Consider the following 19,382-nt stretch of genomic DNA (forward strand, 5'->3'; position numbering starts at 1 on the left):
CCAATTTGCACAAGAGTGCAGCAAAACTAACAATTTTATATATCCAGGGCACATCTGAAAAGATTTACAAAGTGCTTAATAAATATAAGCTCTGCACCACATTCAAACCAAGTATCAACCTAACCATCCTCAATGTTCATCTAAGGATAAACTCCATCCTTTATCATATCCAGGAGTGCTGTATATCTGGCTTGCTATGGACAGATAGGCAGATCTCTTGACATCCGTTTGAGACAGCATAACAAATACATCAGCCACCATTATCATTACAAGCTAGGCTTGATTAGATAGAAAAAATTAAAGTGCTAGACAGAAGTATTACAAGTCAGAAAGGCTGTTTCTGGAATAAACAGCAAATCTGAAATATTCCCCAAATCACAAGATGTATTGTTATATTAATTTGCTAAAAATCTGGAAGTCATTTTTAAGATTAACTTGATACTTGTAAACTTCTTTTATACAACAACAGATGTCAAATCAGAAATTTAACTGTTTGTGTTTGTCCATTACAATTTTAAAATTGTAGTGCAATGAAAATTGCATGGCATGCAATTTGAATGTCTTTAGGTGGTAGAGGACTTTCATCCAATGTAGGACCACCATCCTGCTTAATGGACTCTTCATAAGTTCTATATTTGGTTGCTTGAAAAGGGTTCTCAGATTTCCTAGTTCTTATCTCCCCTCCCCTCCACACACACACTACTACTAAAATTGTTAACTTTTAGTAGTAGTGTGTTTTTAGTAGTAGTTGCAACTTTTCACTAAAAGTTGCAACATGAGTAAAAGAATAACTTGAACTGTATCCATTTATTAACTGAATATTATTAACAAAAGTGTTAAATAAAAAATTGGAATTTTTGTTTATAAATACCTTTCATTTGTAAGAGTAAGAAAACCATCTGCACGCATTACAATTATAAGCATACTGATAGTGTCATAAAATGAACACAGCACCCTGTCATCAAATGCTTGCATTGAACCAAAAGTCATATCTAACAAATGTTCTGGAAAAGAAATAAACTGGTATTTTCCACTCTGCATTCTTGTTGTTCCTCTTCCTTCTGTGACTGAAGGAAACTGTTTAGCAAAAGCAGTTATAATACTTTTTTTTTTCGAAAGCCTTCCTGATGCTTTAGTCACTTCATGATTGAGATGAAACCAATAAAGTCCTGATTTTTTTTGTGCATAAATTACAACAGAATCCAATTTTGGATTAACAGAAAAGCTAACTTGTTTACACTCTGATGAAGAACAGAATTTCAATGCCCATTCACCAATCTTTACTCCATCAACTACAGAATATGCAGCTATATTAAAAGTTAAGTTATCAGTTATTAATATTTGCTTTTTAATTAAAAAGATTTAATTATTATTAATAATAATTCTCTAAGTTAAAAGATTTGATCAAAAAGAATAGATGGGAATAAAAAAAATACTAATTGTTATTATTAATGTGTATGCATTACAAAAATAAATGAATTACTTCAATTGTAATTTCTATCTGTAGAAAGAGAGAGAGAAAGACTAAGTTAAAAAAAAAAGTTTACTTTTTCTATTGAAATTAATTAGGGTCTGTATATATAAACAGGTAGCTATTAATTTATAATAAGGTTGCTATAGTTTAAGTGCAATAATTCAGATTCAATTTAAAAGAGGAAAACTGGTGAAAATGTCAATTTTGGATAAACAATGGTTGTCAAGACTGAATTCTGCCAAGACCTTAAGACACACAGTTGAAAAATTACAAGAATATAATGTTTAAGATTTGTTAATCTTGATAAGCTAAGAAAGGAAAATGTGTTCAAAAACACTAAATCTACACTGCATAAACTGAGCTTTATAGAGAGCAATACAGAGCTACAACATCATCATCAAATACCTGATAAGCACATTAGAGGGAGAGAGAGAAAGAGAGAGAGAGATCACTTAAAGATCAGAGTCAGATCAAGTTCTCCACATTTCTTAATAATCTATATGAAGATCTCCCTCCTTCCATATAGCTTTTTAAGGAAACCAACTGAAACTTCTAATCTAATGGTCAATCCTTTCCTTAGTGCTCTCCCCCCCTCCATTAAAAGGCATTTACTTGGATACTGAACAAATGTGAATGGGCTATTAATTTCGGATTTGGTCAACAAAACTCTACTCTCTATTAGCTTAAACCAGAAGACAATGGCACATATAACCTATGCAAATTAGTAGTTAGAATTAAAAAATGCAGAAAGAAGGTTTGAAGTTAAATCTACTGTACAGCAGGTTTGCTTATTATATCCACAATTTATGGAGTCGCTTAAGGCAGCGCTTCCCAAACTGGGGGCCGTAGGTTTTTCGAGGGGGGCCGCGAAATAATGATAAACAATTTAAAATGTTTTAAGACTAAGTAGATTTTTTTATTTTAAAAGAAATGTATTTAACTTTTATTATTTATTATTTCTTTTTTGTTATTTTTTATATTTTAATGGAAAAATTCACACATTGGTGTTGGTTCACAAACTTTGCTTCCTGCGTATTTCGGTGCTTAATCAATATTAGTAAATATATGCTTATTCATATGTTTCATTTCAAAGCAGTGGTTAATTGTATTTACTTCGAATGCTCTCCAGGGAAGCTCCAAATCTTCCTGTCCCTTTCATCAGGCGTTTGTAATCAGGGACTGTTGATATTGACTTTATATACATATCAAAACTCGTTTTATATTATCAGTCATCCGAGCTAGTTTTCTGTTACCAATAAAAGTTTCGCATATACTTCACACATGAAAAAAGGCTCAAACAAGTTCATGTGGGGAGATAGTAACTCGCTTGCAGTGGTAAACAACAGCCCTCCCTAACAGCCACTATACTGCAGAGGCAATAAAAACAAGTACTTTTATTATGCCAGTGAATAAGGTATGAGGAGTCTGTGTAATATATTTCTCAACAAATAGTGCAATTAGAGACAACTGGGATAAAAACACACTAATTAATGAATCACATGTCCCCTCATACAGAAACACTGCTGTATAGACTGAAACAAAACCATATGTTGCATGGGCAAACACAGTATCTAACTAAAAACTATTGTTATTAATTAGATGTGTGAGTTCGATTTCCCAAGGCAGCAATAAAATTCAACCGAACGCGTTAAAATTCGTAAAAGTGTTAAAACTAAGTAATATATATATATATATATATATATATACATAATGAATGTTATGGCAGTTTCACATATGGAATTCGGTTGAAGAGAGTTAGCATTTCAACTCAATTGTCAGCTATGCTTTTATTTTTCAGTTGCGCGATCTTTTGTTAATACTGCACCCATCATATGCACGTTTTAATAACCTGCCTTTGTCTGTTTCGCGTTAGACTTAATTACCGTAAAGGGAGAAAAGTCACAAAAGAGAAAAATGTTCCTGGTCCGGGGATTCCCTTATTCAGGTAATATTCACTAATTTCATGTTATCAGTATGTGGTGTGCCAGTATCGGTAAGTGGTGATATTATTTGATCTATTCTACGTTAAAAAATTTAACCCTGAGATGGATAAGTGGCTGATAAAAAAAAAAAAAAAAAAATCCCGCAAATAATCAGAAGAAGCAGAAATAGACTAAAAAAAAAAAGGACAGTATTTCATATTTTACCAGAACAGCCCGCATCGTCTTCAGAACCAAACGGTAAGAGGCAAAAAATGTAATAAATGCATTTGATTTTTGCAATATTCACTGTGTATGTTATGTATTGAATATAAATACAATAAATATTATAATAATATATCTCTCTATTACGATTTTTTTCGACGGGGGGGCCGTGAAATATTTTAATTTTTGCAAAGGGGGGCCCTGACATCCAGAAGTTTGGGAAGCACTGGCTTAAGGGTCAAAACCAAGTAACTAGGAGGAGACCTCCACATCGCCTTCATGGAATGCAGGAAACTAACTGGAGCTTCTGACTTATGTCCAATCCTCACCTCCAATGGATACTGAATGAATGAGGATGGGATGGCAATTTGGAAAGACTTGACCGACTAATGTACTCTCTACTAGCTTAAACAAATACGTATAATGGTACAAATCAGATTTCATGCTGGGTGTTGCGTCGCCCAGTTAAAAAAGGATCACCACTGTTTTTTTCAGGGAATCAGGATGAATAATGAAAAGTCAGCTACTGAAACAAACACTGACTCAACATATAGAACACAAATAAGCCAACATCAGAACAACTGAAGATATGGGCTTTCCGTATAAGGAGTATTAATGGAAAGGAAATCAAACTTGCAGACTGGAAAAGTACCACGTGGACATAATTTGCATCACTGAGACAAAAGAGACAAAACAGGCGAGATCTTACTTATTATTTAATAACCTGTATTATATTGCCCAAATATAATACAGGTTATTATATTTGGGCAATACAAATCAAGAAAAGAAAAGAGTAGCAATAACATCCAATGCCAAACATGGAGATCAACTATTTGAATGGATGTTAGATTCAAGTAGAGATATTTGAAACTTCAAAATGGGGAAATGGACAATGAAACTTATTTATGCCAATGGTCATATAAATTTCTCCTAAGGAAGCAGTGGAAAATTTTCCAAGTCATTACAGCAGAAAGCTGACAAAGAAAATGGAAAAGTGGTCTTTGTTAGAAATCTAAATAACAGAGTAGGAAATGAATCCCACCAGGCATATAAGAATGCTTTGATAAAATTAAGAGAAAAGCTAATAATAATGCTAAGTATCTGCTGTATTTCTGCTCAGGATATAGACTAAGATTTGCATCTTACAAATAAGGAAATCATCACTGACTATGTCAATGTTGATAGCAATCGTTTGCCATCTTAGCCCTTCTTTTTAATTCATTTTTATCAAAGCGAGGTAAAATACTAATGATTTTCACTTTCTCACTCTTACCTCTTCCAGCAACCATGCTTGTTCAGGATACGAGAGCGTACAGAGGATTTGAAATTGGAAGTGACCATTACTTAGTTCTAAGTAGGATAAAAATAAATATCATGATAAAAAGAACAGTATGTAAGAACATTTTAAAAAGAATTCAAGGTGAGCAATTTTCACAGGTGGACTTTAGACTCAAGTATACAAACAATGTTGAAGAAAAAATGAAAGAGTTTGAAAATAAGAAACAAACCTTCAAGTCTCAGTGGCAAACTCTGAAGAAAACACAGACTGATTTGGCTAAGGAGGCATGTGGCAAAGTTATCTGTACCATGATGGACACATGATGTTAAAGCAGCAGATCCATGGACAAGAAGAAAACATACCAAAAGTTCTTAGCAAATAAGTTGGTTGATGCCACAAAATAATCCAGAGAAAATGTAAGAGATCTAAGCTATGCCTAATAAGCAGCCAAATAAATCTCATGGGAGGACTTCAGAAAGAATATGGAAATATCAGGAAGATGACAAAATGTTCTAGAGAGATTAGGAATGGAAGAAAGAGTACTGTAAAAGGAATCAAAGGTGATATGAAACTAAAGATAAGGATATATCAAATGTCTGGAATAGTTACTTTGAAAGACTGATACACAAAACAAGCAGAACATTAGTATAAATGTGTTTGAGATGAAAAAGGTATCAAAATTTGAAATGTGGAAAGACAGCAGGAGTAAGTGATATTCGACCAGAAATGCTTAATATGGAGGTATAAAAGTTTAGCAGTGGCTAGACTATAAAAGTCCCCATCTATAAAAAAAATGGAAATAAAGTTGAATGTGAGAATTAGAAGAATATCTCTACTAAGGAATAAATATTATCTGAAAGATGTTCCAGGTAAGATTTATGCAAGAATACTTGAAAGGAGATTGAGAAAAATTGTTTAAATGAGGTTAAATGAAGAACATGCTGGATTCAGATAGCAGTTGTCGAGGTCAGATTTTCAGTTTATGACCTAGATGAGAAATCAGAATATCACAAGGATCTGTACTTAAGTTTTATAGATCTGGAAAATGCATACAGCAAGGTACCCTGAGAAAAGCTTAAATATGAAGCAATACATACTCCATATTTAAGTTGTAAGTCAGTAGTTAGAATTGAAAGGAATACAGGAAAATTGTTTGATGTAAAAATTAGGTGTAAGACAAGTATGCACAATATATATCCACTCTTATTCGTTATCTATATGGATATTATGAAAGAAAGTGGCATTAAACCTGATATTAGAAATGGAGATATCAAACTTAGCTCTTTGCTTTATGCAGATTACGTTGAACTCCTAAACACATCCAGTGCAAGTCTCCAGAGTTCTTCTTCTTACCTCAAGGGCTCACTTTAGTGAGTACGGGCATGGCAAACCCGAGGTACCTGATGCTGGACCATGCCTTACTTCATGCAATATATATATCTGTTATATTATTCTGTAGACTGGTCCCACCCCTTCTTTCTTTGCTTCTTTCTCCTCTCCTTGCTCCTTCCCCCTGATGCTATTAGAGTATTTGAGGGCTAGGGGTGAGTCTTTCCTATCTTGCTAAGTCATTTAATCTTATGCAGCCGCCAAAGGAGGCAAGCTAGTCTCAATAGGTGCCGGTCCCAAGCCCGGATAAATGCGAGGGTTGATGTCAGGAAGGGCATCCGGTCGGAAAACTTCAATGCCAGCTCAAACTATGATTATGAGTGCAAGTCTCCAGAGTTATCTAACAAAATTGCATAATAGCTGTAACAAATTTGGTAGGAAAATCAGCAGTAAAAAGACCGAACTATGAAAATAGGCAGAAAGTTAAAAAAACTCAGCTACATTCTCAATGGAGAACTTATAGAACGAGTAAAATATGTCAGCTATTTAGGCAGTTTTTAGTGAAGATAGTAAATTAAATTTGTAAACACAACAAAATAAACCAAGCTGGTATGACTGGAAGCCAGTTGAATAAACTATATGGAATAAGAGAATTCTAGTTTTGAAGGAAGCTTGTGCCATAGTTTTATCATAAATTATTTACATGTAAACACAGTATTACGTAAACACATAAAGTAATATTTAATAAATATTACTTTTTGTGTTTATGTGTAAATAATGGAATAAGAGAGAGAAATTAGCCAAAACACCAAAGTAGCATTATACAAGACATTGCCCTAACCAGTTATGTATCTAAGATTGAGTCAGAAATAAAGCACCTGATCAAAGACAGAGATATGAAAGTTCTTAGGAAAATTAGGAGCCTGAACAGATAGTATCAATGGAAGAATCATATTAAAAATGAAGATATTAGAAAGGAACTTGGTATTGTTAGCATAGAAGAATGTGTGAGCAGAGCTAATCTAAAATGGTAAGGCAACTTAAACAGAATGGGTGAGGAATGGTTGGCAAAACAGGCATTTGATGCCAAGATAGCTGAAAGAGACGTAGAAAAAGACCAAGCTCTAGTTCAGTGATTTTCAACCTTTTCCACAATACAGCACACCTAGACTAATTATTAAAATTCTGCGACACACTAAAAATATATTCTTTTAATTTTTTACATGATCTGACAAAAAATAGGCATAATTTTGATTGATTTACAAACACAAGAAGAGGGAAGACCAGACACTAATAAATAAATGCACACTTTCAATTAATTTGTTTTCATAAATCTCACGGTACACCTGAAGACCTCTCGAGGCACACCGGTTGAAAATCGCTGCACCAGTTGAATTGTTTCAGTCAGAAGTACCTCACCATCATGAAATTCCTGCCAGGTACCCTCAAGGGGTGTACAAGATATGATAGTACTACATGAAAAATTTACATCATTACTAATTTAATATCTACAATTTTCCTCAAATCAGTCTGTTACTTGTCAAGACTCAACATTATCAGATCTTATATTTATATCATCTAAGGCACTTTTTACCGTATCCATCCACCTATATCTTGGTCATCCTCTGGGTTGTTTTCCTACCAACCTGGAAGACAAAGCTTGTTTTGCTAATCTTTCCTCTCCCATTCTGTTTAAGTGACCTTACCATCCGAGATCACCTCTGCTAACGCATTCCTGGATGCTGACAATATCAAGTTCTTTCCTAATATCCTTGTATTAAATATGATATTGCCATTGATGCCATCTGTTCGTGCCTTTAATCTTCTCAGGACTCTCATATCTGCAGTCTCTAGACTTTGGTCAAGTGTTTTACTTCTGACCCAGCTCTCAGATCCATAAGTTAAAACTGGTTTGAACACTGTCTTGTATACAGCTAATTTAGTGTTCCAACAAATTTCTCTCTTATTCCATATGAATTTATTCAATTGACTTCCTACCATACCAGCTTTGTTGATTCTGTTGTCTATTTCCATATTTAATTTATATCTTCACTACAAATCATGCCTAAGTAGCTGAAACGGTTTACTTGTTCCACAGGTTCTCCATTCACAACGCAGGTTGACATTTTCAATGCTTCTGCCTATTTTCATTATCTTTGTCTTGTTATTGCTGACCTTCATACCATATCTATTACAACAGTTATTCAATTTAGTTAGGAAATCTTGCAGACTTGAAGCAAATTTATTTAGAAGTATAACATCATCTGCATAAAGCAAAGAGCTGACATTAACATCTCCAATGTTGATATCAGGTTTAATACCACTTTGTTTCTAGATAATGAATAACAGAGGGGATAATGTACATCCTTGTCTGACACCAGATTTAACATTAAACCACCTTCCTGTGCTTCCTTCAATTCTAACTCCTGACTTACAACTCAAATAAAGACTAAGTATTGCTTGATATAATGCCACACTAACACCATATAACTGTAGCGTTTGGAACAGCTTCTCTCTTGGCACCTTGTCATATGCCTTTTCCAGATCGACAAAACTTTAATACAGATCTTTGTTATATTCCCATGATTTCTTAACTATTTGTCATAAAGTGAAGATCCAATCCTGACAGCCTCTATTTGGCCCGAATCCAGCTTGTTCTTCACCAAGCTTTTCTTCCACAATTCTTCTCAACTGTTCTCATATGCAAGTATACTTGCATAAATCTTACCAGGAACACTCAGTAGAGAAATGCCTCTGTAATTCTCATATTCAGTCTTATTTCCATTTTTATATATTGATACTATGAGAGCTCTACTCCAATCATCGGGAATTCGTCCCTCAGTTCAGGCCTGCTGAACTATGCAGTGCAGCCACTGTAAGACTTTTATACCTCCATACTTCAGCATTTCTGGTCTAATATCATCTATTCCTGCTGCCTCTCCACATTTCAAGTATTCCTGAATGTATGCCTGTTGAGTTTTTTACCACATTGATATCACTGCTTGTTTAATTTAGATTTCCTAACAATTTTTCGAAGTAATTACTCCATACTTTAAAGATATCCTTTTCTCCTGTTTCATGTTACCTTTATCATCTCTAACTCCTTTTACAGCACTCTTTCCTCCATTTCTAAACTTCTTCAACAACCTCCAGAATATCTTACCACCTTCTTGATATTTATTTTCTATGTTCTTGCCAAAGTCCTCCCATGACTTTTCTTTAGCTAGTTTTACAGTGTTTTGCTTTCTTACATTTGTCTCTGTATTCTCAAGAGCAAAAGCTGACTTATTTTCCAGGAACTTTTGATATGCTTTCTTCTTTTCCTTCACTGCCTCTTTAACTTCCTGTGTCCACCAGGGAGTTCTGATTTTTTTATCCTTGCACACAACCTCACCACATGCCTCTCTGGCAGAATCAATCAATGTTTTCTTCAGAGTTTGCCACTGAATCTCCAAGGTTTGATTCCTGTTCTCAAACTCTTTCATTTTCTTTTCAATAATCTTTCTGTATTTTAGTCTACAGTTCACATCTGAGAGCTGATCAACTTTTATTCGCTTTAAAACTTTCTTAAATGTTCTGCTTTTCAAAATGAAATTCAATTTTATACTGCTCAAGACTAAATAGTGATCACTTCGAATTTCAAATCTTCTGTACACTCAGGTGTCCTGCACCAGGGAGAAAACAGCACTATCGACAATAATATAGTCAATGAGACTTTTCTTATTCCTTGTCTTTTCTCTCCATGTGAATTCGTGCACATTTTTATGTTGGAACATTATGTTAGTAATAGCCAGTCCATGTCCTGAGCAGAAATCCAACAGGTATTTGCCATACTTGCCATTATAATTAACTTTGTTCTTTTTTCTCCAAATTTTCCAAATATATTTTTGTATGTCTGACAATCATTTCCTATTCTGCTATTTAGATCGCCAACAAGGACCAACTTTTCCTTTCTCATTGTATCAGTTGCTTTCTCTAAAGCCTCAAAATATTTCTCCGCTTCTACCTTAGTAGAATCTTCTGCAGGACCATAGGCACAAAAGTATCATTTTCTAGTTCCCCGTTCTCATATTTGCCCACATCACTCTACTTGAGACTGCCTGCTATTCAAGAAGATTAGCCTCGTATTTAGTGTTGAATACTATGGCTACTCCTTCTTTTCCTTGATTGTCATTGCCTGAATATAAATTTTGTATTTACTGCTCAGAAAACTCAGACCAGTTTTTGTCTTTTTTGTTTCGGTCACCCCTATTATGTCGACCTGGTACTTATCTAATTCCTCAGCTAGCTCCATTTCTTTGCCATTCAGGCTTCTTATGCTGATAGTAATGATCTTTAACTCTGGTGATGTTGAGTTGGAGTGTGGTTTCAGATTTGTTCCAGTAGCTGACTATTCGCTGTTTGCCCTGGTTTCCTGGCGAAAACAAGGGGCCCTTGTTTAACCGGGCAATGCCCCAGCCAGCATGGAATTCTGTCATGTTGTGCCATCATTTTGTATTTTGGTTTAAGCCAATAAGAATACAATTTGGTCGGCTAAATCCCAAATTGCCTGCCCATCCTCGTTCATTCAGTATCTAGGTAGATACCTAACAGGGTGCACCATGAGAAGGTGAGGATTGGACATAAGGTTAGAAGCCCTGGTCAGTTCTCCACATTCCTTTAAAGCAGTATTTCCCAACATTTTTTGGATCATGCCCCACCTCAACGCTTCAAAGATTTTGATGTCCCCCCCCCCTCGCCAAAAATGGTGAGTGTTTTTTTGAGTATATCAGTGATGAGGTGACAAATGCAACATCATTTTCTAATTGCCCCCATAAATATTCAAATCCCCCCCCCATGGGGCATACACCCCACGTTGAGAAACACTGCTTTAAAGGCTATATGTGGAGGTTTCCTCTCAGTTATACAGTTTTGACCCTTAATCAACCCATCAGAAGTACCTTAGAAGCACAAAATGTTAGATATGACAATGTTGGAGTGCTCATAAGTAATAGACTAATTTGGAGGAAAATTGCTGATAGGAGATTAATAATAATGTAAACTTAATCGAGTAGTGCTGTTATACTAGCCTGAACACCCCTGGAGGGTAAAATCAGAAAATTGATGATGATCCACATTTATTTATAATTTATATGGACCACCATATTAAGGACATATTAAACCGATTTAAACCTGATATTCGAGTAGGAAATATTAAGCTGAGTTATCCCACCCCACTAATTCAGATGACACTATTCTTAGCAGAGAACCTACAAAAGTTACACATTCTAGCTATTTTAAGGATATTTTGTGAAGATGGCTAACTTAAAGAATAAAATAATTGGAAAGTTGCATAGTAGTAAGCCAAGCTGATCAGTCAAAAAGACCAATAATTCAATATTCATATTGGATTAGAGACTGATACAACTCTGAGGAAAATTAGGGGATGAACAGATAGCATCATTGGCAGAACCATACAAAAAAGGTTAGAAAATAACTTATCATTAATACACAAGAATATGTAAAGCAGATAATCTGACATGTAAGACACTTAAATAGAATTAGATGAAAGATTATAGTTCGCCCACCATTTCTAGATCCCCTGTTGGATTTGTGCCAAGAATAGTCAATTCATGCTGAAGGGGAGAAAGAAATGAAGGATGTACGAATTGGTCGCCAACATGCGAAATCACGTGCTTTCTTGTCTGTCGCTGTACTAGTACTAGCTTGATTTTTGTTGTTCTCTTTTTGCATTTTTTTTTATTATTAATTTGTATGATGGATCCAGTACAGTCAACAAGTTCTATTGTTACACGTTTCAGTAGCTCTTGCAAAAGAATATTGAATAATGTGCTGACATTCTGCGAAAAAGAATCGTCAGAAGGCCGTCTTCCTGTTCCCCTTTCTCAAGTCATAAAACGTGCAAGTGCAATTGCGGGTGTATCAGGGTCGACTGTTAAAAGAATTCGTAGGGAATCAAAAGGTGAAGGTAAGCCAAAATTTAAATCTCCTAAAAAAAAAAAAAAGCGCCAGAGTAAAACCATCGAAACCATAGCTTTGAATGATTTTGATGTAGACGTTATAAGAAGAGCTATTCACGAATTTTACGTATTCGAGAAAAGAGTGCCAACTGTTCCGAAATTGATTCCTGTGCTTAAAGAAAAAATTAATTTTCCTTGGAAAAGAGAAACTTCAAGGAAAATACTTCATGAAATCGGATTTTGTTTTAAAAAGTCCCAGAATAAAAGGAAACTTATCATGGAGCGAAGTGACATTGTTTTATGTAGAACGTAGTATTTGCACGTATTAACACTCTACGTACATTTTTCCAACTGTTATACAAGCAAAATAGTTACACTTTAAAAACAACAATGTTCGTAAAAGAAAAGCTAAATTTTCCGACCTGTAATAATAAACAAACTCAGTTTGTTTATTATTACCTCCCAGAAGACAGACTGATTACCCTATTATCGGAATGGATTCTCCTTTTTCTGACATGCGCAGTAGTTTCGAGGGACCTCAAATCGGTGGGCGAACTATAGCAAGAAACATATTTGATGCAAAAAAAATGGAAGGAAAAACTTGAGGAAGATCAAGATATAGGTAGGTGAGTGATTCATTTAGGAGGGCAGAAGAATGAAATGCAATAGCTGATCAAAACCAGAAAGCTGACAACTAATGGACCAATTTGGAAAACAGCTGTTGGTTAGAAACCAGCCCATGAAATCTTATTTCTGTTAGCCTATCATAATATCAGGTATCTCCTGAAAGCATACATCAAAAATGTTGACAATAGTGCACATAAAAGATCTTCTAGTTCCAAAGTTTAAAAATTCAACTGTCAATTTGTGCTTTATTTTAAATTATGTATTCAGTATAATGTTACACAGGTTAAGGAAGAACTACAACCAGTGTATTAAACCAAATTATCCAATCCATTTTGACATTGCCTTTTAACTAAATAAAAAATCAGTACACACAAACATATCTAGTCTTGCTATAAATAATGTTACAATTTCTGCACATTCTGTGCTACTGACAGAACTGCATGAGCCTGGTTCTATTAGTGATGATGTGTGCAGCAAATATTCGCATGCTTATTAGTAAAGAGAGAGCTGCACAGACTAACATGCAATGGAGAGATTATGAAAACTGTGTGGCTGTAATAGCACTTCACAAGGTTTGATGGAATGCAGCAATCTGTTATTTTCAACATGCTAAAAATGCTTGGGATCAGTAGGATGTTTATGGAAGGACTATAGAAGATATATTTGACTGCCAAAGAACAGGTTGAACACACTGCATTAGGATACAACAGCTTGTGAGGGCTGGGAAGGTACGCCTTTGCCATAATCCTGCAAGAACAGAAAGTGATGTTGCAAGAGATAAACATTTTGCAGAGAACAATGTCACATATACTAATTGATGACCCTGGGGCAACAGCCTATTACCATCAACAGCCTATTACACTTTGATTTTATCACCCTTTGGGTGATAAAATCAAAGGCACTTCTCCAGCAGTAAACAACAGACACACAGATCCTCTTCACAGATGAGAAGATTTTCACACTGAAGGCAACTTATTTAACCACCAAATGATCAGGTATATGGCCCCAGATGATTACACAGAAGGATCCAATATTGTGGCAATTTTATGGTAACGGCCATTAGAATTTCAAACAAGATAACTTGTCTTGTCAACAAAAAAAAAAAAAAGACTTGCAACATAGTCTGAAAACAGTCCAGTGGTCAGCCAGGATCCCAACAATGCATCTGTGAGATGAATTAAAATGCAGAAATTAGGATATGGTCAAGATGGTCTTTTTATTAGTGGAACATACTAATGCTTTAAAGGAGAAGACCACAGCACCATCACTTTCTAATGAATAGAAATATCTTCTTCAGTGCAATGAGCAGTTTAAACATATACATTTCGTTTCATATTGTTGATTATAGCATTACTTTTAAAATTTAAAAGAAGAAAGCAATTAACTACTAATACTTTGGTTATCACAATGTGATCTGACAACCACGATGTGCAGAAATAAACAAGGGTGTAAAATATTCCATTTAATGCCCTGACTGCATCCTCCTCCCTCCTTGATTCATTTTAAAATGTTCAGTTTTGCTATTGTTTCTGGAAGAGATTGTCAGTCTCCCAAATCATTAGCAGTTATTGCAGCCAAATCAGAAGTGTTGCAAGAGATAAACCTGGATCTCTTGCAACACTTCTTTTCTGAATTAGCATATACCAATTCACCTCCTAATTAACCCTCCTTGATGCATTTAAAAATGTTCAATTTTGATATTGTTTCTGGAAGAGACTGTCAGTCTCTCAAATCTCATAGCCTGTATGTTCTGTTAATCTGCATGTCATGAGAGAGAGAGAATTTAATAAAATTTTTATTTTTATAGGATCGTATCTATTATTAGTTGGCAGCAACATTGCCATGGAAGCAGCCCACATCTTTAAAACAGCTATGCCATCCAGAAGTAATCCTACTGTAGATATCTACAAGAATACAAAAAGTCATAACAAGAACTGAAGATATATACTACTTATCAGTTCATGAACATCATAATAAATGAAACACTTAACCCTATAAACAAAAAAAATTTTGCAGACATCACTGTTTAAAAAAAAAATAATAAAAAAAACAACACCTGACCTCAAAATCAAAGGTTGCTACTTTCATTCCTCTTGTTAACCTGATTTTTTTTTAATGCAACTCCCACAAATAAAATGCAGACCTATAATACATTAATGCTATAGGTGAGCTAAAAAATAAATTTTAAAAAATTAAAGATTTTTAATTTTTTTTTATTTATTGTTTGTGCAATATGAAAACCCTGCTCTGCAGACTAAACATGAAATTTTTTTTGAGCCACTTCAGGACTTCAATAAGCAGGGAAGTCGTCTCGGGCCAAATGATGAAATCCATCTCACAACTAAAGACATCCACAAACATCGATGCCAAGAGTAAGATTCAAGCCCAATGGTTGGAAAGCAAGTACAAGTATACTAACCACTTGGCCAACCAACCTGACAAGTTGTCTGAAGTCATACTAGAGTCAGAAGTAAAAAAAAAAAAAAAGGCATTCCACTCTGACCTTCTAAAACCTTTTCAGACACAAATCTACAGCCAAAAGAAGACAACAGTAAAATTACATTTTTATGAATTAAAAAAAAAAAAAAAAATGAATCACTACATTAAAAGAATTACAAACAAAATGTCTCTTCAGAAGTGGAAGACTATGCTAATCAGCATAGTCTTATATATGTAAAGAATGATCCTGATGTAAATAAATTTGTCTGCAAAAATCTTACCACAATTAAGGATATTGTGTCACCTGTCTTTTTGACAGGTGACACAATATCCTAAATTGTGTCACCTGTCAAAATACCCATAAAACCCAAAATATCCATAAAAAAACCAGTCTCTCATGAAAACATCCAGGCAGAGTTAGGAAACTACTTGGAATATATCAAGATTTCTAATTTTTGTATTGCATGCCTTTGTGAAAAATCAAATCTTGTTTTTTGATTGATCTAACCCTGAACCTGCCTCAGTATCTGGAGACAAAATATGGGTGATAAAATGCTTGCTTCTTTTACCTATTATGATGTGATAAGTACTAAACATTTACAGAAAAATAAAGCATTCATTAAATACATAAACATGTCTTTATGTCACTTCGATAAACGTGTTTATCTGTATATCTTCCATGACTTCTGACAGGATTTTGTGTGTGTACAGAAAACATATATGATATATATTTACTAAAATAAAAGGCAAAAAAAAAAAAGGATACAGAGTTTCTTTCCGGAGTTACTCATAGCACAAATACAGTCACCAATCAACTGTGTGTAAAGCACAGAAGTTTCACCATCAGCAATATAAAAAGATGATGTAATAATTGGTTTGTATGGCAGTTTTTCCACATGCCAAAACAATGAAATCACAAGCATATTGTCTATAATCAAAATTAACTCTTTTATGGAAAATGACATTATACTGACTACTGTTGTTTCCTTTAAACCTAGAAAGGAAAAAAATTAAATAAATCAGCAAATGAAAACAATTTACTGAAAAATAATACATGCTAAAATTTATAATGTCATAATATTTACTCAGAGATTGCTTAAGAATCAAAGTTACATTACTGCTAAGACATTTCCGCACAGCCATTATAACAATGTGGAGCACTGAGAGGGGGAGGAAGGAGGAGTTCTGACCTAATATCAAATCTTCACATTCTCATAGTTCAAGCAATTTAGGAATCAACCAGCATACTGAATGAACAAGGATGGGTTGGCAATATAGGATTTGGCTGACCAAACTGTACTTTGTATTGGTTAAACCAATAAAAAAATATAAAAACACATAAATAATAAAAACCAAAAAAAAAAAAAAAAAATGCTGATGGTGACAATGATAGGACAATACAGCAAAATATGCTAGTTGGGGTGCCACCCAATTAAAATAGATCCTGCTGTTTTCATCATGAAATCAGGATGAACAGTGAAAAGTCGGCTACTAGACCAAACTAAACTCACCATCGGCAGCATTTGAGACAGTACCCATCAATAAGAGGCATCAATGTAAAAGAAATCAGACTAGAATTAGAGAAGTGCCCCATCAACATAATTAGTAATATGAAACAAAGACAAAAACAGGTATAAATAACAACTATAAGATATTATATTTAGGCAATAATGATTGGGGAAATGAAGGAGTGGTTGTAGTATTCAACACTAATCCTGATAATAATCTTAAATCAGAGTCATATGAGTAACAGCACAATAAGACAGTTCTATTGATAACAAGCAGTGGAAGCTTGCAAGTCATTAAAGAAGGCAGATGAAAATGTTGGTTGCCACTACAGATCTAAACAGCAGAGTAGGAAGTGAGTATCAGACATACTTGTACAAATTCATATGGAAACAAGACAATGATTATCATTGTCTGATTAAAATAAATAAAATAAATAAGAACATGCTGAAAAGAAAAACAGGTATGAGAGTTTTAAGAACAATCAAAGAGAAGCAGCTTTATATACTATATATATATATATATATATATAAATATATCTACAGTATAGTATATCTTTATATTATAGTCAAATTAATACCTTCCTTTCAACAGTTTTCATCCAAATTAATCTGCTGGCCATCAAGACTCCAATATTATCACAACTTATGTGTCTGCATTAGAGAGAGATAAATGAGTTGAGAGAGCAGGTGGAATGTCTGGGGAATGAGATGAGAAATGTGAAAGATGAGATTAGGTGAATGGAAGAGATGAATGCAAGGCAAATCAGAGGAGGAGTGAGAGAGTTATGGGAATAAGAGAAGAGGAAAGAATAGGAACAATAGTAGAGAGGGAATGAGAGAGAGAGTTATGGGAATGGTACAAGAAGAGAGAATAGGAACAGTATAAGAGAGGGAAAGAGAGAGAGTTATGGGAGTGATAGAAGAGGAGAGAATGGGAACACTAGAAGAGAGGGAATGAGAGAGTTGTATGAATGATAGAAGAGGTGAGAATAGGATAAGTGGGAGAGTGGGAATGAGTGTCAGATATAGGAATGATAGAAGAGGAAAGAATGGAAACAGCAGGAAGAGGAATGAGAGGAATGCAAGGGAGCACAGGGACTAGGGATAGGGTGATGTCAGGAAGGCAGGTAAGTAGGGGGGGAGCACAGGATTACAATAGAGAGAGTGAGGGATGCATGTGAGCAATCGAGGAATAGGGTGGTAAGAGGTGTAATGTATGGGGACTCAATGATCCGTGGTGTTCAAGATAGGATGCGTGAGGAGTGTTTGTCAGGAGGAACAACAGAAAGTGTGGCTATGGCAGTTAAGAGAGGTGAAAGGGTGGATGAGATGATTGTGATGGTGGGAACAAATGACTTGAGTGGTGATGTAAATGGGGCAGTGAGAGATGAGATTCTTGCTTGAGGTTGTACGAAAGAAGACACAGAGAGGAAAGATAGTGTGTGTTGCCTAGGTATGATAGTGATGAGCTGAACAGAAGAGTGGTGATATTGAATGGCATAATAGCGAGAATGTGTCAGAAGAGAGGATTGGAATATGTGGATGCTTGGAGTGTGTTTGAGAGCAGAGATGAATTGTATGAAACTGCATGCATTTGAATGAGGAAGGATGTAGGCATCTGGAGAGATTGCTTCTGAACGAGTCAGTGTGTGTCCCAGTGTGGATGGTAACAGGGGTGGCCTCTTGTGGGAATGGGTACTTGGGAGAAGGGAGATGACATCAGGTAACGCTGACCCCAGTGGAGTCTAGAGGGGATCATGCTGGGTATAGAAACAATGGCATTTTTATGCTTTATACTAATGCCAGGAGTATTCGGAATAAGGGAGAGGAATTGGTGGCACTGATAGCATCAGCTTGGCCAAAGATTACTGGGATCACTGAGACGTGGTTGACAGAAGAGGATATTATTACAGGAATAGAGGTTGCTGGGCACAGTCATTTTTCGGCATGATAGGAAGAGAAAGCGTGGTGGAGGAGTACTGCTTATAATAAGTGATGACTTATGTCCTCTAAGAGTGGAGGCTTTAGAAGGCTGTGATACTAATGATTTTGATAACATATGGTGTGAGGTAGAAGTGGCCAAGATAGAATATTTAGTGGGGTGTTGCTACAAACCAGGGAGCACAGAGGGTGGGGAGCAGGAGAAGTTTAGGCAGTTGATCTTGGCAACTGCAAGAAGAATGATTGTTATGGAAGATTTTATCTACAGCAGTATAAGCTGGGCAGAGGAAATGCATGTAGTAATAAGGGGATGGAATTTCTAGAATTCTTAAGAGACAAATGACTTAGGCAACAAGCACAGAGGGTGGGGAGCAGGAGAAGTTTAGGCAGTTGAGCTTGGCAACTGCAAGAAGAATGATTGTTATGGAAGATTTTATCTACAGCAGTATAAGCTGGGCAGAGGAAATGCATGTAGTAATAAGGGGATGGAATTTCTAGAATTCTTAAGAGACAAATGACTTAGGCAACATGTAACAGAGAGAACAAGAGGTTCAAGAGTTTTGGATTTGGTTATAGCACAGACATCTCTCCCACCAGTTGGAGACAGTGACCATATGGTTTTGACTTGGAAAATGAATAGACATGCAGGAGTATCAAAGAGACGGGAACATATGTGGAATA

General features: G+C 35.2%; 1 protein-coding gene across 3 annotated transcripts in view; it reads right to left on the bottom strand.

Annotated features, from left to right (window-relative positions):
- Window positions 1-19,382, bottom strand: part of LOC150098264 (spatacsin) — an 891,110-nt gene that overhangs the window by 842,607 nt on the left and 29,121 nt on the right. For all 3 annotated transcript variants that reach the window (XM_090406151.1, XM_090406152.1, XM_090406153.1), the window contains exons 3-4: window positions 16,019-16,246; window positions 872-1,307 (exon numbers count right to left, since the gene is read on the bottom strand). In XM_090406151.1, coding sequence (XP_090262277.1) covers window positions 872-1,307; window positions 16,019-16,246 — 664 coding nt within the window. The remainder of the gene's footprint in view (window positions 1-871; window positions 1,308-16,018; window positions 16,247-19,382) is intronic.

Source organism: Typopeltis vanoorti, chromosome 16 (assembly GCF_054136105.1).
Source record: "Typopeltis vanoorti isolate ZY-2024b chromosome 16, IOZ_Tvanoo_1.0, whole genome shotgun sequence".
Taxonomy (NCBI): domain Eukaryota; kingdom Metazoa; phylum Arthropoda; class Arachnida; order Uropygi; family Thelyphonidae; genus Typopeltis; species Typopeltis vanoorti.